This window comes from Myodes glareolus, chromosome 9 (genome assembly GCF_982192425.1).
Source record: "Myodes glareolus chromosome 9, mMyoGla1.1, whole genome shotgun sequence".
NCBI classification, from domain to species: Eukaryota; Metazoa; Chordata; class Mammalia; order Rodentia; family Cricetidae; genus Myodes; species Myodes glareolus.
In genome coordinates, this window is record NC_142034.1 from 106,506,884 (window position 1) to 106,531,000 (window position 24,117).

Below are 24,117 nucleotides of genomic sequence, written 5' to 3' on the forward strand. Positions count from 1 at the left end.
GTCTGCCAGGAAGGCTAGTCTGGCCGGTCGGTCGGCAGGTCCCAAAGATGCTTCTGTCTCCATCTCTCCAGTGCTGGCATGACTAACATCACGCCGGGCTTTTTACTAACTCGGGTCCTTGCACTTTACCGTCTACTCTTGAACTCCTGATCCTTCTGCTTCCACCTTCAGAGGCCAAGGTTATAGGCGCCCACCAGCATGGCAGGATTCTTCTGGAGCAAGGTTTTGAGGAACACAGCCACTGACCGGCTCGCATTGCTGCCCCAGTCTATTAGGCACACTTCACAAAGGTTAGGGTCCGGCGGGAGCCACGCTAATGCGAGTGTCACGCTCCCCTTACGTGGGCCCCGATTGGCTGGAGGCTGCCTCTCCAAGGCGACTTCCGGGGTGGGCCGGCCGTGACTTCCGTCGGCAGGCGCTGCCTGCGCTTGCGCTGCTTTGGCTCGATGGCGGCCCCGTTGCTTCACACGAGTTTGCCGGGAGATGTGGCGGCTGCAGCCTCTGCCACGCTGGGCGCGTCGCGGACTGGGTAAGATCCGGGAAGACTCCCGCTGCGTGTCCGGGCTCGAGCCGGCCGTGAGCGCTCGGAGCGTCCCGCGGCCAGAGGGGGTGGGGGCGAGGGGTGGGTGCGTCCCGGGCCAGAGAGCGCCGGGGCCCGCAGTCTCTGACCAGGTGTGCAGCAGCCTCGTGTTCCCACCGTGAGGGCGAAGGCGCCGTTAGTCAGCCTTGTCTGTTCCGTCGTCTTCCCCTGGAACTCCTGGGATGCCCTTGTGGGACTTTAGGCCTGTCGTCTGCGTCTTTTTTCTTCTCTCCCTTAGCCTAGATGTGGACCGCATTTCCTGGACATGGGATTTCTGGGTGAATGCTGTCAATGATGACAAATTGAATTCTAAAGTTTGAGGTTTGTTTCCGCAGAAGTGAGCAGCAGACCCAATTGTCCTTATCTAAGCAATCATTTTTCTTGTCCAACATTTTTAGGTTTTGTGTGACTTTCTAAGTGAAGGAAACCTTGTAAAGCACTTAGCATAATGACAATTATTTCTGAAGTGTGGACTTAATGTGCTAAGACACTGGGGACAATAGCTTATCCAGAGACTAACGTTCTCGCGCTCAACAGCTGAACAGGGACAGCAGCAAATGAACAAGATCAGTTATAACTGTGAAGAACTAAATACTACAGCAGTTCTGGTGGAGAAAGCCTCCGATATTTGCGCTTCAACCTTGTATGGATGTTGGAAGAGTGTTTCTAAAGAGTAGCAAGTGAAATGGGAACCAACTTGACAAGTTTGAGGAAGAAAGGACACCGTGCTTCTGACAAATGCATCTACCTCGAGATCAGAATTAGACAAGGGCCTTGTTAAATGGGATCTTACAGGATTAATGAAGGAATTTGGAGTCTTTCATTTTTTTCCCTTTCCTTTCTCTTAAAAAAAAAAGATAAAAAATAAATTTTTAGATAAAAATCTCACTAGGCCTAGGTTGTCCCCGAACTTCTGGATTCTGCCTCAGCCTCCCAAGTGTTGGTAGTATTTTCCCTTTAGAAGTTTGAGTTTGGATTCTTATTCTAAGTCCCATGAGAAGACAGTTGCTGAGTGAAGAATGAAAGGTGGGGATGAGATTGGAAACATGGATATCATTTAAGAAATTTTTAGTCTCATCACACAAAATGACGTTGGTTCAGTCATGTTCGCTGTTATTCTGTGTCATGAATTTAATACCTGGTACTTCTGATTCTTCAGGCTTTCGGATATGCTTGCATTAGAGAGTGATTTCTTCAATTCTCCCCCAAGAAAAAGTGTTCGGTTTGGTGGAACTGTGACAGAAGTCTTACTGAAATACAAAAAGGTATGAGTAAATACTCTGTGGGATTGACTTGTTAGACAGAATACAGTATGTGCTACACTGAAGAGCAGGTTATCAAGGCCTTGGGTTCCTCCTGAGTGCCTCCCACCTTCCAGAAAGAACCACAAACACAGTAAACATAGTAAAATGAATGTGACCGTTTATGTGTGTGTCTTTGTTAAGGTTTCTCAGTGGTGGGGATTAGATCTGGGACCTTGTCCACCCCAGGAAAGCGCTTCCCCCAGTTGAGCTATTTTAATAGCCTAAATATAAATTTTACCCTGGGTTTGGTGAACACTTGGAGGCAGAGGCAGATGGATGTCTGTGAATTTGAGGCCAGCCAGGGCTACACAGCCTCTGTCTAAAACAGTGGTTCTCAACCTTCCTAAGACTGCAATCCCTTAATATAGTTTCTCATGTTGTAGTGACCCCAACCATAAGATTATTTTCTTTGCTACTTGATAACTGTAATTTTGCTACTGTTAAGAATAGTAATGTAAGCCAGGTGGTGGTGTCGCATGCTTTTAATCCCAACACCTAGGACGCAGAGGCAGGTGGATTTCTGTGAGTTTGAGGCCAGCCTGGTCTACAGAGCCAGTTTCAGGAAAGGCTCCAAAGCTACAGAGAAACCCTGTCTCGAAAAATTGAAAAAAAAAGAAAGAAAGATAAAAGAGTAATAATGTAAATATCTATGTTTTCTATTGGTCGTAGGTGACCCCTGTGAAGGGCCATTCGACTCCCTGAAGGGGTTGTGATTCATAGGTTGAGAACTGCTGGTCTGGAAAGAATAGAGGGAGGAAGTATTTTTAGATGCCATATTGAAATAGAATATTTAGTGATATGCATGATACTGTCAAAGTAGTCAAAATGCGTTTGCTGAAGTTCTGTGCTTTACAGTGCTGTATATAGTACAATTTGAAAACTATAACAAGTGCTAAAATTAAAATTTAAAGTAGAGCAATTTTTGTTTGTTTACTTATTTATTTGTTTATTTATTTTAGTTTTTCAAGACAGGGTCTCTCTGTGTAGTTCTGGCTGTCCTGGAACTCATTTTGTAGACCAGGCTGGCCTTAAACTCACAGAGATCTGCCTACCTCTGCCTCCTGAGTCCTGGGATTAAAGGCATGTGCCAGCACCACCTGGCTTATTTGTTTTTAAAATTATTTATTTGTATTTTATGTACATTGATGTTTTGCCTGCATGTATGTCTCTGTGAGGGTGTCGGATCCCCTGGAACAGTAACTGTAGACAGTTATGAGCTGCCATGGAGGTGCTGGGAATTGAACCCAGGTCCTCTGGAAGAGCACCCAGTGCTCTTAACTCTGAACCATCTCTCCAGCCCCTACTTATTTATTTTTGAGATAGATCTCATTAATGGTGCTTGTGAGCCACCACATGGGTGCTGGGAATCAAACTCTGGACCTTTGGAAGAGCAGTCAGTGCTCTTAACCTCTGAGCCACCTCTCCAGCCCTGCTTTTTTACTTTTTATATTGAGATGCGGTTGCTTTGGGCTTGCTGTCTGACTATTTGGGATTGTGAGTATATAAAATAACCAAGACTGCCTTAAATAAGAATTCTTAAAAGTTGTATAGTCCTGACTTTATTATTGTAAGCAATGTATAGAAATTCTACAGGTCCTTTTGTACTTCTATGAGATATCAAGAAATAATAAAAACTCTGACTGGGTGGTGGTAGTGCGTGCCTTAAATCCCAGCACTTGGGAGACAAAGGCAGGCAGATCTCAGTGAGTTCTAGGCCAGTCTGATCTACAGAGTGAGTTCCAGAACAGCCAGGACTGTTACACAGAGAAACCTTGTCTTGAAAAATGAAACAAAAATTCTGTTAATATTTAAAGGAAACCATAGTAATTATACTTTAATTTCTTCTTCTCTTTGTTTAGGGTGAAACAAATGACTTAGAGTTGTTGAAGAACCAGCTCTCAGACCCTGATATAAAGGTAATTTAAAAATTTAAAAACATTCTCTTTTATCTTTTTTGTTTTGTTTTGTTTTGGTCTAGTTTGATTTGGGTTTTCGAGGCAGGGTTCCTCTGTGGTTTTGGTCCCTGTCCTGGAGCTCTCTCTGTAGACCAGGCTGGTCTTGAACTCACAGAGATCTGCCTGTCTCTGCCTCTTGCGTGCTGGGATTAAAGGTTCGTACCACCACTGCCTGGCTATTTATCATTTTTAATTGTGTATTTTGCACATGTGTGCATGCTACAGCAAGTGTGAAGGCCTGGGGACAATTTGTGGGAGTTGGCTCTGTCTTTCTACCATGTGGGTCTCTAGGATTGACCCACATGTTGTAATATTTTTACCAATGATCCTGGCCTGTCATCCAGGACTTGCTTTCTGTGATCCTATCTTACTTAACTCAGTGTTTCTCAGCCAGGAGCAATCTTCCCCTCTAGCAGACATTTGACGATGATTGGGAACACTTTTAGTTGTCAGCAGTAGGAGGAAGGGGATACTCCTGGCATCTAGTGGTTGGATGGTGTTCTTCCCCCCCCCCCCTTTCTCTCTCTCTCTCTCTCTCCCTCTCCTCTCTCTCTCTCTCTCTCTCTCTCTCTCTCTCTCTCTCTCAGACCAGGCTGGGCTCACAGAGATCTCCCTGCCTCCCAGAGTGCTGGGATTAAAGGTGTGTACCACTGCCACCCGGTGCACTTGGTCTTCCAGAGCACTCTGTTTCTGTTCTCAGCATCTACATGGCAGCCAACAACCATCTTTAACTATTTCAGGGAATATACTTTCTGGACTCTGCAGTCTCTCTTGCGTGCACATAATGCATATGCATACATGCTGGCAAAACACTCAATAACCATCATATAAAAAATAATAACCATCATATAAAAAATAATTCTTAAAAAAAGAAAGAATGAGAGGAGAACCATGAAGACTTAGTGAGTTGATATCCGATATTCCTTAGGACAGTCTCCAACCTGAAATAAGGGCTTGTCATTCGGAATGTTCCTATTTACAAGCACCCTCCCATTCCTTCTGCCTTATTTACATTTAAGTCAACATATCACTACTCTTGTGACTTTGATAAAAGTTACCAGTGATCATGTTTTTATCCCTAGTAATTTTGTTATTTTTTTTTTCTTCAGAGACAGGGTCTCTCTCTATAGCCCTGGTAGTTCTGGAACTTTCTATGTAAACCAGTCCTCAAATGAGAGAGCTCCTTCTGCCTCTGCATACTAAATGCTGGGATAAAGATGTATGCCACCATGCCTGACTTCCCCAGTAATTTCTCATAGTCTCATTTTAGTGGCATTTGACAGCCTCAGACCAGTTAGCAGTAGACACTGTTGCCCACCCACTTAAAATCGCCTTCATTTTCTGTGATCTTTCTGTCCTCTCATCACTTATTGTCACATTGTTGGTGTGTTCTTTGTTTTATATATTATCAGATCCTGGTGTAATGTAATGTCAGCTGCTTTGAGTTTTCTCTGGTTCTCTAAGCACATGGTGTTTCCCTCCTTGGGTCCATTTCCCAGACTTCAGAAGATGTTTCTAATTATATACTCAGCATACCTCTGTGCCCTACCTGACCCTTTTTTGCTCCCCAGAGTTCTCTTTTGGCTTGCTCACTATATAAAATATTGGGAGCCATATTGATTTACTTTCAGTTTTCTGCAATGTCCTTTCTCTCTGTAAGAAATATTACCCTTAAAGAGCACCTGAAGTCTTCAAGCTTTCCTGAGCTTTACCTTTTTTCTCTGGTCCAAAGGGCTAATTTATTTGTGTTGCACTCTGCTTTCTGTGTGCAGGTTCTCACTCTAGTTACTTAGTGTTGAAGCTAGAAGTCAGCCTGGACCCAGCCCTTAGCAGATCCTTTTTTATTTTTAACTTTAAAATATGCATTTAACTGGGCATGATGTACTTTAGTACATCTTTAGTTCCAGTACAAGAGGAAAAGGCAGATATAAGCAGATCTTTATGAGTTCGAGGCCAGTCTAAACTACATAGGGAGTTCCTGGACGCCCAGAGCTACATACAGAGACCCAGTCTCTAAACAAGCAAAATAACAAAAAAAAAATGCATATTTGTGTGTGCGTGCTCATGCGTGCATAAGATGTCAGATCCTTTAGAGGTAGAGTTAGGGGCAGTTGAGAGCCAAATATGTGGAAGCTGGGAACCTGGAGGTTAAACCTGGATTCTCTGCAAGAACAATATTAGCTCTTAACTGCTAAACCCTTTGTCCAGCCTTAGCACCAGTCCCTGGACCAGCTTTTTGCCTTCCATATTTACATGGCTTCTGGTGATCAGACTCAAGTTAGTTAGCTTGTGCAGACGTGCTGGGTATTAGGTCTAGGGTCTCCAACATGGTAGGAAAGCACTGTTACTGTCCTACACTTAGTCCTTTGGCTTAATATGTATATAAGCAAGGTTTGGTCTGGAACTTAGTGTGTAGCTCAGGTCTTGAAACTTCAGTTTCTCACATGCTTAGATTATAGGAGTTCACACCATGGTTAGCCCCTCTGGCATACCTTAGTGGAACATGTTTGTTTTCCTGAATTTAAACATGTTATTGATAGGTGATTGGTACGAAGTATATCCATTACTTTTCTGTAATTTTAGACAATTTATGATTTTTGTTTGTTTTGTTTTAACTTAAGGATGACCAGATAATTAACTGGCTGTTGGAATTTCGTTCCTCTGTCATGTACTTGACAAAAGACTTTGAGCAACTTATAAACATCATCTTGGTAAGTTTACGCTAATTCACTGACTAACAGCTTAGTGAGTATTTTGAAAACAGTATATAGCTGTTACACCTTTGCATTGTCTTCCTTTCCCATCTCTAGAGATTGCCTTGGTTGAAGAGAAGTCAGACAGTGGTGGAGGAGTATTTGGCTTTTCTTGGTAATCTTGTATCAGCACAGACCGTCTTCCTTAGACCATGTCTCAGCATGATTGCTTCTTATTTTGTACCTCGTAAGTAGTTGTTACTTGCTTGTAAAAATGAATTTTCTTCTTCCTCTTCGCTTCCTTTCACTTGCTTTCTCCTCCCTTGCCTCCCTAATTCTAAAGAAGTTTGTTTGGCTCACAGTTATGGTCTAAGGTCATGTGCTTTTCTGATGGCTGCTACTTTGCTTGCAGAGCCCTGTGTTGGCACAGGGTATCATAGGCAGAAAGCATATGTATGCCAATGTAACATTTCATTTTTTTTAGTGTGTGTGTTTTTTCTGCATGTGTATGTATGCAATCCTGTGTACAGTGGCCAAAGAGTCTGGAAGAGGGGATCAGATTCCTTTGAACTAGAGTTCAGAGGCATTTGTGAGCCATCATGTGGGTAATGGGAATCAGGTCCCCAGGCAAATCCATCTTTCCAGCACCCCTCTCCCCTTCCCCCTTTCAAAATTTCTGTTCCTTGTTTTTGTTCGTGACAGAATAGTATAACAAATTTTCTTTTTTCTCCAAAGCCCGAGTGATCATTAAGGAGGGTGGCATAGATGTTTCAGATTCTGATGATGAAGATGACAGTAAGTATAAAAAGAAGTGTCAAAGCAGTGTACATCGTCTTATCTTTGAGAATGTGTTCTGAATGATGTCTCAGTACTTATTCTCATGGAGACACCAACAAATGATAACCTTTGATAGATCTTGTTGGTTTTTTGAGACAGGGAGTGTCTTACTGTGTAGCACAGCTGTCTTGGAGCTCACTAGATTGGCCTTGAACTCAGAGAGATCCACCTACCTCAGCGTTTGAGTGCTGAGATTAAAGGTGTTTGTCACTACACCCAGGTTTATAGACTATTTTTGGCACATTCATAGTGTGCAGTCATCCCCCCCCTCCATTAGAGACAGGTTCTTATGTGTCCTTGAACTTACAAAGCTGAAGAAGACCTTAACTTGTGATCCTCTTGCCCCTACTTCTTGGGTTGCAAGAGTGTACTGCTATGTCTGATTTATGTAGATTCTACTTAGTGCTTTGTAAATGCTAGACAAGCACTCTACCAGCTGAGCTAAACACCCGCCCCCCATTGTTTTGTTTTTTTAGGTAGGGTCTCTGGCCTCTGGTTGGCCTTCAACTCATAGCAATCCTGCCTTAGCCGCTGGAGTGTTACATGTGTTCTGTGTGCTTTGCCATTCTCAGCTAATAACTCTAGCTCTTTCTAGAGAATCTATGCAGGTGTGATATAATTAATCCATTTAATACTCATTGTTGATTGAGGAGACAAACCTAGCAATTTTTTTTTTTCTTATTTGTTTGTCTTTTGATACTGGGTTTCTCTGTGTGGTCCTGGCTGTCCTCAGAGATCTGCCTACTTCTGCTGTGATTAAAAGGGTGTGCTACTACCTCCCATCAAACTTTGCAATTCTTATTTCTCTCATAGTTACTGAGTTTTGGTTAGAAAGTGTTTTTAGCTTCAGAAACATGATTTTGAAATTTTTGTTTTGATGTTCATGCTTTCAAGTTTTTTCTTGTAGATCTTCCTGCAAATTTTGACACATGTCATAGAGCCTTGCAAATCATAACAAAATATGTCCCATCGTGAGTATTGTTTTGATGACTTTGTATCATGGTGTTTAGTTTAACAGGTTGAGTCTTAGTTTTGGTGGGTCACTTGCACACAGCTCTGGAAAGAAAAGATGAGTAGATTATGGAGTGTTAATAGCATTAAAATCTGGGTTATATTACTATTTTTCAATTGTATTGATAACACATGTTGAAAATTCTATTTTCTATTCATTATGTTGTTTTAATTTATTTTATTAACTTACTTAAAAATTTAATTTGTGTGTGGGTGTGGGCACAAGTGTTGAGTGTGCCATCATGCTGGTCAGAGGACAGATATCAGTAGTTTCCATTCTGCCACCTTACTTTGTAGAAACTCAGGTGCCAAGCCTTGAAAGCAAATGTCTCTCCCTCTAAGTCATTTCATGCCTGTGTAATTATTTATGTTTAACCTATACATAGTGCTTCTACCTCTCTTTTCTGTAGAAGTTGGAATTTTGCTTTTATCTTCAGCAGATAAGATATCCAGATACTTTCTCTTTGAACCTGTGTGTACACTTTGCCATATGAATAAAATGTGGTTATCAAGAAGTGTGGCAGGCTTGTGGGTTTCTTTGGCAGTATAGACTATTAGTGTTACTGTTTTTATCTAAAAATGGGAAGCTGGGAGTGGAGTATTGTATAATGTGTAACCTCAACAGTTGAGAAGGTAGAGGCAGGAGGATCAGGTATCCAGGGTCATTCTTGGTTGCACACAGTTTTATGCTAGTTGATGCTAGCCTGGGCTACATGAGTCCCTGCCTTAATCAAAAAATATCAAGTTAATGATACTTTACCTCTTTAAATAATATACTTCTATACTGGTACATGTTCTTAAACTGAAATCTGTTAATCTGTTATATAAGAAAAGCCCATTTTTGACTTGCTGTTACTAACAAAGTTAAAAAAAATAGTGTATTTCTATGTAAGTTGTTTTATATTTTTCTCTGAAAGTCCCTGATTTGGGCATTTAATTACTTGTGGTAGGGTTCCTTTTTGCCTCTTATTTTCTTATTCTTAGGATGCAAATGCTAACTTCTTAAAAAGTTCAGTTAATATGGATTGGATTTTTTTTTTAAAACAGGACACCATGGTTTCTAATGCCAATACTGGTAGAAAAATTTCCATTTGTGAGAAAATCAGAGAGAACATTGGTAAGAAATCTTTCATGGAAAGATTATTTTGTGACTTTATTTTAGATGATGTTATTATTTTCTTAAAAACGCCTGTCTAGACAAGTTTTAAACTCAAGATTCCATTTCATGGAGTGTTGCAGCATAGGCCTGTTGTGATCCTAAGAGATCCTGACACTTGGGAGGATAAGCAAGAGGACTTAGGCAACTTTGAGGTGAGCCTGAGCTATGATGTGAGACTCTGGCTCAAAAATCAAAAGAGAGAGAAAACTAAGAACATTTCTCATATTCTTTTGCTGTGGAATAATGCTCTTATACACTAAATATTTTTCACTCATTGGTTTAATAAAAGGCTGATTGACCAGTAGCCAGGCAGGAAGTATAGACAGGGTGGCCAGAACAGGAGAATTCTGGGAAGAGAAAAGACAGATGCAGTCACCAGCCAGACGCAGAGGAAGTAAGATGAGAATGTCTTACTGAGAAAAGGTACCAAGCCACGTGGCCAAACATAGATAAGAATTAGGTTAATGTAAGTTGTAAAAGCTAGTTATTAATAAATCTGAGCTAATAGGCCAGTTTATAATTAATATAAGCCTCTGTGTGTTTCTTTGCATCTGAATGGCTGTGAGACTGGCTGAAACAGAACCTTCAGTCTACATTCGTTTCTCTTTGTTATATTTTCTGAAACAGGGTCCTAATTTATGGCCCAGGCTGACCTCAACTGCTTCCTAAATGCTGGGATTAAAGGTGTGAGCTACTACTCCTAGTGTCTAATTCCTTTCCTAGCTAGTATAACTCGGTACCATTTTTTGTTTTTGTTTTTTGAGACAGGGTTTCTCTGTGTAGCTTTGGAGCCTGTCTTGGCACTTGCTCTGTAGACCAGTCTGGCCTCCAACTCACAGAGAGCCACTAGCCTCTGCCTTTGCAGTGCTGGGATTAAAGGCACGTGCCACCACCGCCTGGCCTCAATACCATTTTATTACTGTGTGTAGGTCATGGTCAGAATCCATTTCAGAAATAATCTTTTGTGTTGAGTGCTTATACAAATAAGAATTACCAGGAAGGCGGCAGATGTAGCTCAGTGGGAATGCATGCTTAGCATGTACAAGGTTCTGGGTTTGACTCCCAGTACCACAAGTGAATTAAAAAAAATAAAGAATATTACCAGAAGGTAATAGTGTATTACTGAGTAGAATCATTTACCTGTGGTAATTAGATTAATTAACATACGTACATTTGAATAGTTCAGTTTCTGAACTGACAGTCCCTTTTCAAGTCATGTAGTTAAAGTAGAAGTCATGTTTTGCTTAGGTCCTGAAACACTGTGCTGAATTGTTCATCTTTTCATTTCTCATGCTTTAGGAATGTTATGTTCATAATTTACTAAGGATAAGTGTGTATTTTCCAACTTTGAGGCGTGAAATTCTGGAGCTTGTCATTGAAAAGTTACTCAAGTTAGATGTAAGTATCAAATCACCTGTATTTTTTTCTATTTTCATTTATAAATTTTATGGCTACATATTTTGTGTATGTGAAACAATAAATAATATGGTAGTTTGAATATAACTGGCCTAGTTGGAGAGTACTCAATAACTCACTGTAGCTGGGAACTAAGGACAGGCTTGTGGAACAGTGCAGTCAGGATAGGGGAGCAGGAGTGGTCAGAAAAGGGAAGAAATGTAATCTCTGGGTATTGGGAGGCTCTGGAAGAAGAAAGAGTTTGGTCAGTACCATCAAGGATGAACAAAACAAACGTCCATAGACTTGGACTGCACAGATAGCTAACTCATCAAGTGAAGTGCCCACGAAAACTTAAGAGTAGGTGTGGGGGCCTGCCTATAGCACAGGTGCTTGGAAAGCCAGCTGGTTCCCTAGTCTAGCCTTATCTGCAACATCTAGGTTCTGAGAGACGCCGCCTTGGTGAATAAGGTTGAAAGCAATTGAGGAAGACTCCTGATAACAACATTGGACTTGCCCACACAAGCATTTCTACAAATCTAAGGTCACATACAAAGCCCTTAGATGTGTAGTGGTTTTGGTGTTTCCTGAGATGGTTTGCCAGTGAATACTGCAGTTCCTAGAGAGTAGAAGGTTAGGAAGAGGTTAGGAAGTATGTATGTGGTGTAGGCATGACTCAGAATTGGGGTTATTTGAATAGGGCTTCAACCTGAGGAGCTACAACTCTTTTGCTTTTGTTTTTTTTTGTTGTTTTGTTTTGTTGTTTTGTTTTGTTTTTTGTTTTGAGACATGGTTTTTCTATATAGTCCTGGTTGTCCTGGAGTTTGATGTGTAGACCAGGCTGCCCTTAAACAGGCTGCCATTAAACACACAAAGATTCCCTAACTTACTCTGTAGACCAGGTGGACTCAAACTCAGAGATCTATCTGTCTGCCTCCTGAGTGCTGGGATTAAAGGTGTGTTTCTGGCAAGATAGAACTCTAGGTGGAGAAAAATATTTTAAATTTTTTATTTTTATTCTACTTAGTTTTTGGTCCACCCCTCACTTGTGTGTGTTTGTGTGTCCTGTGTAGTGGCATGTATGGAGATCAGAGGGCACCTGTGCAAGTTGGTTCTCTCCTTCCACAATGTCTGTATATCTGTTTCTGGGAATGGAGTGGCTTGGTGGCAATTACCTTTACCCACTAAACCATCTTCCTGGCTCTGATTTAGTTTTGAATTTACTTTATTTATATGAATGTTTTGTTTGGTTGCTTGTCTGTGCCCTTCATGTATGTGTGGTACCTGTGGATGTAAGAAAAACATTTTAGATACTCCGGGACTGGAGTAAAGAATGGGTGTGAGTTGCTATGTGGGTGCTGGGAATTGAATCCAGGTCCTCTGAAAGAAAAAATGCTCTTAGTGTTCTTGCACATACCTTTAATCTCAGCACTCAGGAGGCAGACAGATAGATCTCTGAGTTTGAGTCCACCTGGTCTACAGAGTAAGTTACAGGCCAGCCAGGGCTACATAGAGAAACCCTACCCTAAAAAAAAAAAAAAAAACGAAATAAGTAAGCATATGAATGTATGAATGAATGAGTGAATGAAAAAGAGCAAGTGCTCTTAAAGCTGAGCCATCTCTCTAGCCCCTGACTTTTATCTATTGAGACAGGGTCTCACAGTATAGCCCAGGTAGCTATATTCTTCCTGCCTGCTTCTGGCTCTGGACATGTCCCTCTCTTTCTTCCTTGTTCTCTCCTCCCTTTTGCCTAGGTTTCTCCTTCTACTTATTCTCTCTGCCTACCAGCCACACCTATCCCTCTCTTGTCTAGCTATGACTGTTCATCTTTTTATTAGACCAATCAGGTGCCTTAGTTAGGCAGGCAAGGTGAAACAAATGCAACATATCTTTACATAAATAAACAAATGTAACACATCTTTGCCTAGTTCTAGAAATATTTCTCAACAATAGTATTTACATTAGATTAATTTTCAGCTGCAAATAGCTACATTTTTAACTGCTTTCATTTCATTATTTATTTATCCATCCATTTGTTTGTTTGTTTATTTATTTATTTATTTGTGTGATACAGGTGAGTGTATCCCGGCAGGATATTGAAGATGCCGAAGAGGCAGCAGCTCAGTCTTGTGGTGGGACAGATACCACAGAAGGATTGTTTAATATGGTCAGCACCTCTTTGTTTTGATATTGATGGTTAAACTTCTTTATTTTTACTTTGTATTTGATTTTTGTCCTTATGGTTAGCATTTCTATTAACAAAAACATACATTCATCACTTCAGAGTGTCGAAAGACACAGCTAATGGCTTACAGCCTTTAATAGGCTTGAAGCCTTTTTTAAGGCTTCCTATTAAGACAGAACAATGGAGGGATTGGAAAGATAGCTGTGCTGGCAAAGTGCTTTCCTTTTCCTAAATTTGATCCCTAAGACCCAGAGAAAACGTTGGGTGTAGTAATATGTGCTCAAATTCCTAGTACTAGTTAGGCACAGACGGGAGGACCCCTGGCACGTTACTTGGCCTGTCTAGGGTAATTGGTTAGCTCTAGATTAGAGACCCTGTGTTGGAGGTAGACAGCATTCCTGAGGGAGAATAAACCAAGCAACTTGTGGCTTCTACATGCATGTGCACATACTCATGGTAATACATAAATAAATGAAGTAGTTGAACAAACTTGAGAACACCTCCTTAAATAAGTCTGTTGTGGGATTACAGATGTGAGATACCTTGTCCAGTGCTGACGTATTATTTACTGCCTATAAATGCTTTATGTCTAAGATTTTATGTTTGGTTTTAGGGAAATTTGTTTCATTTTCATTCCAAATTTTTTTTCATTGTTTATAAGTTGCAAGCATCTGCAAGAAAACAGCAAGCAGAGTATCCCAGTCTAGTTTGTGTGTTGCCATTTAGCTAGCTTAAAGTAGTCACTGTCTAGTTATAGTTACTGTCTACAACTAAAGTAGTCACTCTGTGATGTGGAGCTCAACTGCCCAGAGTTTGAGCTGAGTTGAAGTGCTCTTAAGGCCAGGCATCAGAGAAGAAGAAAATTGCTGTGAAGCTCGGTGGGAGTCCCTAATTTGGGATGGGGCAGGAAGTGGCACCCATGCGTGCCATGGTGAACATGTGGTCAGGAGACAGCCTTCTGGAGTCTGTTCTCTTCTACCATGTAGATTCTGGAGATCATGCTCCAATTACTAGGACTTCTGGTAAACACCTTTGACTCACTGAGAATCACGCTGGCTCTGTTCCTTTTTTGACGCCTTGACATTGGTTCTGAGGTTGTAACTGGAGAAGCTGTGAGTTCTTGGCAGACAACACAGCTGCTGGTGATGCAGCCTCAGCCATGCAGCTACAGAAGTCACCAAGACTGGGGATGGGAATGTGCTGTTGGCATAGGCATTGGTGTTTCGATCCTCTGAGAGTCAGGTCTGGGGATACAGCTTAGTTCTAACACACATGGCTTAGTATGCATGAGGGTCCAGTTCCAGTCACTCCCTCTCCTATCGGCCCCATTCCCCAAGTCCCCCAAAAATAAAAGGGGGGAAAAGAGTCAGATTGGTGTTTAAAATTCAAAAGGTGACTCTGAATCACATCTCTAAATGAGAGTGTGGGACAGTGTCTGCATTTACTCTTTTCTTTTAGCCAGTTTCCCCAAACACTGAAAACTCCCAGTGACTTTCGTAATGTCAGTTTTCACTTCCTCAAGGATGAAGATGAGGACCCTGAACCTGAAAAGAAAGCTGACCTGGATCGGCCTAGCCAGATGGCTCATCCCATCGCTGAACGCCTGGACATCCTGCTCTCTTTGCTTCTGTCCTACATTGAGGATGTCTGTCGTGTGGATGGTAGTAACTAGAGTAACCTAGATAGTTGGTTGATATCTTGAGGATGAGATAAGAAAGGGTCAGACAGATCAACCTCTGTGGCAGTGTCACACAATTTGAAAATGGAAGGAATGGGGTTATGACTCCAGTATTTAACTTCAGAGATCATGCTGTTTTTACTGTTGTGTAATAAAGGGTAATAGATGGCTTTTGGCTAACTTTAGAAGGGATCACTTGTGTTTGATAGTCTCAAAAAATTTAATAATGGTGTGTTGACCGTCTCAGGATGTCTGCCTGTATTCTGTGGTTGAGAGGCCCTGGCTATATGTATTCGTTATGCCAGTGTTGGGACTTTAACTTCACGAGCCAACTAATCCTCAGGAAACAGCCTGAAGACTTCATGTCCATGCACTTTGCTGGGGTTTAGGAATGAGTTTGTTAATTGGACATAGTGACACATGCTTTTAGTCCCAGCACTAGTGTAGGTAGGTAGAGGCAGTGCATCTCTGAGTTTGAGACCAGCCTGGTCTACAGGGCAAGTCTCGGGATAGCCAGAGATATACAGAAAAGCTCTGTCTCAAAACAAACAAACAGACAAAAGAATGAGCTAGCACAGATTTGGCATAGTGATGCATGTCTTTATTCTCAAAACCTGAGAGGTAGAAGCAGGAAGAACAAGAGCTCAAGATCAGCCTTTGCTAAATAATGAATTGCAGTCCAGATTGGGCTACATGAGATCCTGTCTTGGAAAACAAAAAGGAAAGATCATTTTTGTAGCTTCATAGCAGTGTGTGACATAAGGGGTTACACTGAGTAAAGCAAAGTCAGGAGCCATTGAGATGACTCAGAGTGGAGAGCTGCCTGCTGCTTGCTGTGAAAACCCAACCTAAGTGATCCTTAGGATCCTTGTCCACAAGGTGGTCACATACAGAAATCAAAGCCATCCATTTAAATATTGTAGCTGTAGCTTAATTTCTGGGGTTTTACTTTCGTTTGGGTTTACTTTTCTGTCCTCCCTCCCCCCTGCCTTTGTGCTGTAGCCTTATGAATGTTCAGCCCTGCCCAAATGCTGATTCATAATGGTGTTGTGTTCCTTTAAAAATATGTATTTATGAAATTAAAGTTTGAATTTTCTCTGTAGGTAAGATCGATAACAATAAAACAAAGGATTTATACCGTGATCTGATAGCCATCTTTGACAAACTCCTGTTGCCTACACATGCCTCCTGCCATGTACAATTCTTCATGTTTTTCCTTTGCAGCTTCAAATTGGTAAGTAAAATGGCATTGCCATGCTGATTGAGTGAGTGATTGAGTGATTGGTGATTGATTGATTTAAGGTCGTACCTAACCCTGGCTAGCCTAGAGCTCAGAGTTCTGAGTGCCTTTATCTCCTGAGTACTGGAATTAGAGACATGTGCCACCATGCCCAGCTGGAAAATACTTTTTCTGTTTTGGTTTTTTTTTTTTCAAGACACAGTTTCTCTGTGGATTTGGAACCTATCCTGGAACTTGTTCTCTAGACCAGGCTGGACTTGAACTCACAGAAATCCCCCTGTCTCTGCCTCCTGAGTGCTGGGATTAAAGGTGTGTGCCACCAATTGCCCAGTTGAACTAAAAATTTATTATTTTTAAAATTATGAGTATGTTTTTGTCTATGGATTTGTTTATGTGTAGCTCTGCTTATATATTTTCTTGGTATTACCCATTCTCTGTGGCTGTGTCTACTTCTCCATCTCAGTGCTGGACACCACATCCTTGCCAGCATAGCTGTCAATTGTTCTATTGATCTTTGCCATTCTGACTGTTACAGGATGAAATCTCCAGTAGTTTTGGTATTCATTTCCTTGATAACTAAGGATGTTTATTTCTCACCCATTTGTGTTTCACCTTCTGAGAACTCTGTTAGGTATACATCTCTTTTTTTAATTGTGTTGTCCAGGGTTTTTGTTGTTGTTGTCATCTGTCTTTTTAGTTTCTTATATATTTTAGACATTAACTCTCTATCAGATGTGTAATTGGTAAAGATCTTTTCATATTCTGTAGCCTACTGCTTTTTTCCCAAATGGTAGTGTCATTTGCTGTACAAAAGCTTTTCTGTTTCCTTTTTTTTTTTTTTTAAAAAGATAAGGTTTCTCCGAGAAGTCCTATCTTGGAATTTGCTCTGTAGACAAGGATGGCCTTGAACTCACAAAGATCTGCCTGCCTCTGTCTCCTAAGTGCTGGGATTAAGGTGTGTGCCACCACCACCACTGGGCAACCAGCAGTTTTTGTTATTCAGGATCATTTTTGCTATCCTGTGAGTCTTTATCTGTATCACCAACTTCCAAATAATGACACCTAGACTTATTAATCATGAAATCTTGGCCTTAGCTTAGACTTGTTTTTAAAGTAGCTTTTATAACTTAAATTAACCCATTTCTTCTGTCACATACCACCCATTCTTCTTCCATGTCTCCTGATATCTCTCGTGTGCCTAGATTCCTTCTCCTCTTCTCTCAAGAAATCCCATCTATTTCTCCTGCGTAGCTATTACCCATTCAGCTTTTTATTACACCAATCACAGCAATACACCTTCAGTGTACAAATATTTCATAACATCCCTGCGGGGTGTGTGTGTGTGTGTGTGTGTGTTTTCCATATGAAGCTGAAAATTACTGTTTCAGGTTCTATAAAGAAGTTTGTTGGACTTTTGATGGGAATTTTGTTGAATGTGTAGATTGCTTTTTGAGATACGGCCATTTTCACTATAGTGAAATCTTCTGTTCCTTGAGCATAGGAGATCTTTCAATCTTCTGGTGTTTTCTTCATTGTTTAAAGTTTTTATTATACAAGTCTTTCATTTGCTTTGTTAAATTTAACCCCCAAATTTTTTTTTCTGTAATTAAAGGTGTGGACTACATCACCTGGCCTTTTTTATTCTACTTTCTTGTCTTGAACTGTTTTTATTATTTCTTTCCACTGTTTGTGTTTTTACAGACTTCGTTAAGGGATTTATTCATATTGTCTTTAAGGTCCTTGAATATGTTTGGAACAGCTAGTTATCAAGTTCTTGTCTTGTGTTTCAACTATGTTGCATTTCTCAGAGTCTACCCTAGAAGGGACACTGGGTTCTGGTGGAGGCATATTGTATTGGCTGTTAATATATGTGTTCTTGTACTGGTGTCTAGGCACCTGGGGTTTGGGATGATTGAGGAGATTCTTGGTGTCAATGTCTGGTCTTGTCTTTGTTGAGTGGGTGTTCTATTCCTTAGTTTCTGTTGCCCTCTCTGAATCTTAGGGAAGTGATGGTTGTGGGTTTATAACAAGAAGGGGCCTGCTTGTTGGGGTATCTGTCCTGCCAGTACCCCACAGCCATCAAGCCCCAAAGAAAATCACACAGAGATCTCCGTAAGTTATAAAACTGATTGGCCCATTAGCTCAGGCTTCTTATTAGCTCTTATCACTTATATTAACCCATCATTCTTATCTATGTTAGCCACATGGCTGAGTACCTTTTCCAGCAGGGCAGGTCACATCCTGCTTCTTCAAAGTCTGGGCAGGAGTACGAGGAATGGGCTTCCTCCTTCCCAGCATTCTCCTGTTCTCATCACCCCGCCTCTACTTCCTTCTGGTTGACCCGCCTATACTTCCTGCCTGGCCAATCAGCGTTTATTCAAAATAAACAGATTGATAGAATACAGACAATTCTCCCACACCATGGGTTGCCTTGTCGTAAGTGCTTCTGGAGGTGGGTGGGTGACAGAGAGGAAAGAATAGAGATAGGCTAGGAGAAAAAGCAGAGAGAAGCTTCAGGAAAGAACTAAGGTGATCCTGTTCACCTAGAGATGGGGTCCACAGGGTGTTGGAGGTGTGGGGTGGGGAAGGGGCAGTCCTGGAAGTATACATTAAGCTACAAAGTTGAAGAGAGACAGAGATGATACTCAGAGTTGAAGAGGGAGGAGCTCCTGCAAGCAGGTTGTCACTGGGCTGAGGGTGAGAATGGAGAGATCTTAATGGAGCACAGTATGATTCACCTACCCTGCCAGGTATGGCCTTTGGGGGACTTTGGGATAGAAAGTATTTCTAGGTATGGGGATGGATTAAAAGGGGACTGTGTGCTGAGAAGGTCCATAGGGAGAAGGAAAGTTGCATGCATACCAAAGTTTGGCAGCGTCCCCTAGGAATGAATGGAAGGAGGAGGGGCCCCTTGCAACCTGGCTGCTACAGGATGAGCCTGGAGAGATTGTAGTGGAGTACAAGAAGGAGAAGGAAAATAGCCTACCTGAGTCCCAGCCCAGTGTTCCCTCTGGGCTCCCAGGTAGAGAGTGTTTCTGGGTATTGGTGCCTAACACAAAGGGATTAGAGGCAGGAGGAGAGCTGAGTCTGATGGGTTTTTAACTTTTAAATCAGAACCATGACCCCTCTGTTCCTTGTTTAGCAATATAATTACATTGTTAGGTAATACCTTCAAGGTGCTGAGAACCAGAATATTTTCAGTATTTGAAATGCCAGGCCAACAGCCTCTCTTGTTACAGGGATTTGCAGAAGCATTTTTGGAACATCTCTGGAAAAAGTTGCAGGATCCAAATAACCCCGCCATCACCAGGCAAGCGGCTGCGAATTACATTGGGAGCTTTTTGGCAAGAGCTAAATTTATTCCTCTTATGTAAGTAACTAATTTTTCAAATGTTTTTTTAATGTTTCGCTTTGGGAAGATTATAAAATTATCTCAAAGAAATAGGTCTCTTATTTTTGATCTGTCTTTGAAAGCAAGAGGAAAATCTGTTTGCTATATGCAAGATGTTTTTAATTCTATGAAGCAGTTTGAGAAGGAGAGGTCTCCATTTTGGGTAAGAGAAAGTATATGAGACATCTGTGTATTGAACCTAAAAGCCTGTCTCTGTTATGGATAACATAGTGTTGTGTATTGTTTTTATTCTTTTTGTAGATTTGTTGTTTTTCATTTGGTTTCCAAATCAGTTGTGTTTGTTTGATCTGAAGAAAACACTTTTTAAGGTAATTAGGGGTAGGATGGAGCTCAGTGGTAAAGCCCATCTGGCACATGCAAAGCCAATCCCAGTATTGAGACTTAGAAGTGATATAGGACTCTCTAGGAGACTGGTTCAGGGGCTCCGCAAGATAAGGGCAGAGATGCTGGTAAGCCATTTTCCAGTCAGCTAAGATTCTTGTGGTTCCAGTTTTTGAATCCAGATAGGAAGAAGCCCTGATCCTTAGCCACATTGCTGTCAGGCTGGGAGCTGAGCCAGGAAGCCTCACCTGAGTTGGAGAAACTCAACTTCATCCCTAAAAGTATTTTTGTCTTTTAGTTAGTTGTGTTTTGATTTTTGAGATGTCTTGCTCTGAAATCCAGGCTGGTCCCAGCTCATGACTCTCCTTCAATCTCCTGAGTGTGGGTTTTACAGGCCTGTGCTTTTATGCCTAGTTCCTTGGGACATCCTTAAGGCCTATTGCTCTGCAGAAGTGCTCCTTCACAAAATTGGAAGGCATTTTTTAGTCCCAATACCAGGGAGGCAGAGGCAGATGATTCTGAATTCTAGGACAGCCAGGGAAACACAGAGAACCCTTGTTTAGAAAAAAACACCCCCCCCCCAAAAAAAATAACAAAAAATTGTAAGGCAACTTCTTTCTGTCACCCTACTTCTGCTTTTCTCTGGTCACAGGAAAGATTTTTGGTTTGTTTATTTTTGGTGCTGGGAATGGAACCCAGGAGCTCATACATGTTAAGCATTTGCTTACCACTGAGCTACATCCCAGCCTATGGGTCTTATTTGAGCCTTATATAATGGATAGTGAAAGACAGGTGTGTTTCTATCTTCAGCTTTCTGATGAAGCCAATAACACCACCTTTTCTCTTTCCAGCACCGTGAAATCATGCCTGGATCTTTTGGTTAATTGGCTGCACATGTACCTTAATAACCAGGATTCAGGGACAAAGGCTTTTTGTGATGTTGCACTCCATGGACCATTTTATTCAGCCTGCCAAGCTGTGTTCTACACTTTTGTTTTTAGGTACAAGCAGCTTTTGAGTGGAAACTTGAAGGAAGGTTAGTAATACGTCGGTTAAGACTGGGTTATTTATTGTACGTGGACCTTCAGGGCAGTACTACTTGCCTTCGGTTGATGCTTGTTTTTAAATGTGTGATGGGGGTTAGTGAGGTTTGCTGTCGGGGTGCAGCTGTGGTATCATGGACCTGCAAAGGAGGGCAGTGGTAGACAGAGGTGTGAGACCCTGGGTTCAGTTCAAGAATGAACGAATTTTACTTTTCCCCACTACTGTTTATGTATTGTTTAGCTAGCTACTAGAGAAATTGTCAACGTCCAGTGCGTTGGGGTCCCTGGGTAAGGGTCTCATGCAAATCATGACACAGGGGATGCAGAGTATGAACAACTGTATAACAAGCTGTATTTTGTGTGGCCTTTTATACAGACTAAAAAGCATTACCTCAACTCTGAAACCCCCCTTTACTCACGTACATGATCATGAGAAACTCTTGCCTCACCTTGCAAGAAACAATACCTCAATCAATAACAGTAATAAAAATGAAAAGAAGTACGTAGAAACAAGGCAAAAAGTATACAGAAGCAAAGCACTCCTTTATAACTGGTAGAATGTGAAGAACTTAGCTCAAAGGCCACTTCCCTATCCAGGGTACAGATTTTGAGAACGTTTTGAGAAATGGGCAGAGAGAGTTTGCTTTCATCTATGCTTGGTTTGCCAAGCCACTGTTTCCCAACTTCATCTCATCTGTGCCAGGAAGAGCGTGCATTCTAAGCCAGTCTGTGTCTCCACAAGAAATCACTGCAAAGGAGTCAGAACAAAGGGTATCTGATCTCCTTATTTGAGTTCTTCCTTCTTCACCTCCCTGCCCTTGTGGGACAGTCCTAGTCCAGTAGTTCTCAACCTTCCACCCATTAATACAGTTCCTCATGCTGTGTTGACTCACAAGCATAAAATTGTTTTTGTTTCTACTTCATATCTGTAATGTTGCTATTGTTAGGGACTATAATATATGTTTTCTGATGGTTTTAAGAGAACCCTGTGAAAGGGTCCTTCAACCCCCAATGGGGTCATCACCCATAGTTTGAGAATCAGTGTCCTAGGCTTTATCTCATGCCTGTAGTTTCCTGAAGTTAAGAGACCACATCTGGGCCAGGGTGTGTATGTGCATTTGTGTTCCCGCCCTTGGAGGCCAGGAGAGGAGTTATAGGTAGTTGTGAGCCCAGATGCATAGATGCTGAGAACTGAACCATGGTCCACTACAAGAGCTATATTGCTTGTCTTAGTTGTCATCTTTTTGGTCATCTTGATACAAACTATGGTCATCCTCAATTGAGGAAGGAGCCTCAACTGAGAAGATGCCTCTATCAGACTGCTTATAGGCAAGTCTGTAGGTCATTTTCTTCATCAATAATTAATTAATGTGTGTGTGTGTAGCATCAATAATAAAAACCCAGAGACAGATGTTGGGATTCAACCTGAAGATCAGAAAAGCAGAACAGCCAGCCATGGGCTTTTACCTCAACCTCAGACCAAAATTGGGCAGTTGTGCCTCCATGAATCTTCAGATTGAGACTGAGAATGAGACCTGCCTCCTCCAACTTTATTTTCCTCTTTAGTGCTGGGATTAAAGGCATGCACAACCACCGCCCAGTCTCTGGCTAACTAGTGTGGCTGTTGGGATTAAAGATGTGTGCAACCACTGCCCCTCACCTGTATGGCTGACTAGTGTGGCTGCCTTGCTCTGATCTTTAGGCAAGCTTTATTTATTAATACACAAATAATATACCACTATATTTCTCTTTTTTAGTCTAAAATAAAAGTTTATAATATAAGAAAAACTAGATACAATAAGAACAATAACTATATGCAGTATATACATGCAATAAATATATCAACAATATCTAATGCATTTGACAAATTCAGAGAAAATTCTGCATATCTATCCTGTCCTATTTTGGTGAGTTCAAAGCCTTGTACCTAATTTGCTTTCTGTCAGAACTTGCTTTCTGCATCTGGTAAACAAGAAAACCTAAGATTATCTATCTAGTCTTCAACTCCCTCAGAGACCCAAAACAGGAAATATTAACTGAGTAAGTAAACAAGCAACTCCCAAAAACTGAGAAATGACAGCTGGATGCCCAGACAGTCATCCGAAGTTCCTCTGCAATGTTGGGGCATCCATCTTTGGCCTACAAGCCTACCATATCCTAAAGACTCTATGAAGCAGGATATTCTGAAGGACTGTCCCTTCTTGTCTTGACAGTGTTTGGCAGTCACTCTCTTTTATGTCCTGCTTGGCCAAATAGTACAGCATATTGTCAGCAGTTGAGGCAAGGGCATTTTCTTGCCCAGTGGCTTGCTTTTGACACAAAATACACTTTGTGTGGAGTTTCTTTGATGCCCATTATCTTCCTTCAAAGTAGATTGGTGCTGCCAGAAGCAGATGTGTCTCAATTGCCATTAAAAAAAAGAACCCATGTTATTAAAACATCTTAAATGACACATTCTGTAGATCTCTGAAGTGTTTGAAGATGACTTGTCTATTTATGTCTGTTTGACCTTGAAAATATACCTACTGTGACTACATGTTCGATTATAATAGGTGATTAACTACTAAACTGCATTTCCATATTATACTAAACAGTTGGTAATAATAATTTTCAAGGACTAGAAATTTGCATTACACTGTTAAATGAGTTGTATAGATACAATACCTTGAATGAGAGTAGAAATGTATGTATAGTATGTTCTAGCAAAATTAATTTCAAATTTGTATCAATATATAAAATTTGTATAAAATATATAGAAGTCCAATCAAATTTAAAACATTTAAAACTCATAATTGCTTCTTAAAAGTAGACTCAATAATCTACCTTTTTATGTTATCTATATTCTCCCTTCTTTTCTTTTTCCTTTTCAAAACAAGAACCTTGACTCTAATTTCCTTTGTTTAGCTTTTTTCCTGACTGTAACCAATGACAATTTATAACCAATCCCCCTAAACAATGTTAAATATCCATAACTCAATGAAAGACCAAAAACCACCTACTCCACCTCTTTGGAACGTGGGTATCATGTTCTTAAATTTACTTCCTGCTGTCTTGTGGGGGTTGGGGGCAGCAACAGTATCTTTATAGGATCCTGAAAAGAAAAATCTGGATTGTCAAGTCTGGGAGAGGTAGCTGTATTGTTTGTTGTCTAGTCTATGATAATGGGAAGGTGCAAGACTTGTCTCAGGTTCTGGCTTGAGTAATCTGTTAGTCTGTATCATCTCAGCTAGCCACCTCAAAATTGTTCTAAGCAGTTTGTAGTCAAAAACTGATCTTTAGGTGGTGTTTTCAGCTTAGTGGTATT

The 24,117-nt window shown here is 41.1% G+C and overlaps 1 protein-coding gene across 1 annotated transcript in view; it reads left to right on the top strand.

The window, feature by feature from the left end:
- Window positions 1-397: 397 nt before the first annotated feature.
- Rrn3 (RNA polymerase I transcription factor RRN3) overlaps window positions 398-24,117 on the top strand; it is a 37,161-nt gene continuing 13,441 nt past the window's right edge. The window contains exons 1-14 of the mRNA XM_048433247.3: window positions 398-529; window positions 1,740-1,845; window positions 3,744-3,800; window positions 6,461-6,550; window positions 6,650-6,779; window positions 7,268-7,327; window positions 8,277-8,340; window positions 9,428-9,497; window positions 10,839-10,937; window positions 13,009-13,101; window positions 14,642-14,780; window positions 15,901-16,031; window positions 19,277-19,407; window positions 20,622-20,806. Of these exons, the coding sequence (XP_048289204.1) occupies window positions 447-529; window positions 1,740-1,845; window positions 3,744-3,800; window positions 6,461-6,550; window positions 6,650-6,779; window positions 7,268-7,327; window positions 8,277-8,340; window positions 9,428-9,497; window positions 10,839-10,937; window positions 13,009-13,101; window positions 14,642-14,780; window positions 15,901-16,031; window positions 19,277-19,407; window positions 20,622-20,806 (1,438 nt within the window). The 5' untranslated portion in view covers window positions 398-446. The remainder of the gene's footprint in view (window positions 530-1,739; window positions 1,846-3,743; window positions 3,801-6,460; window positions 6,551-6,649; window positions 6,780-7,267; window positions 7,328-8,276; window positions 8,341-9,427; window positions 9,498-10,838; window positions 10,938-13,008; window positions 13,102-14,641; window positions 14,781-15,900; window positions 16,032-19,276; window positions 19,408-20,621; window positions 20,807-24,117) is intronic.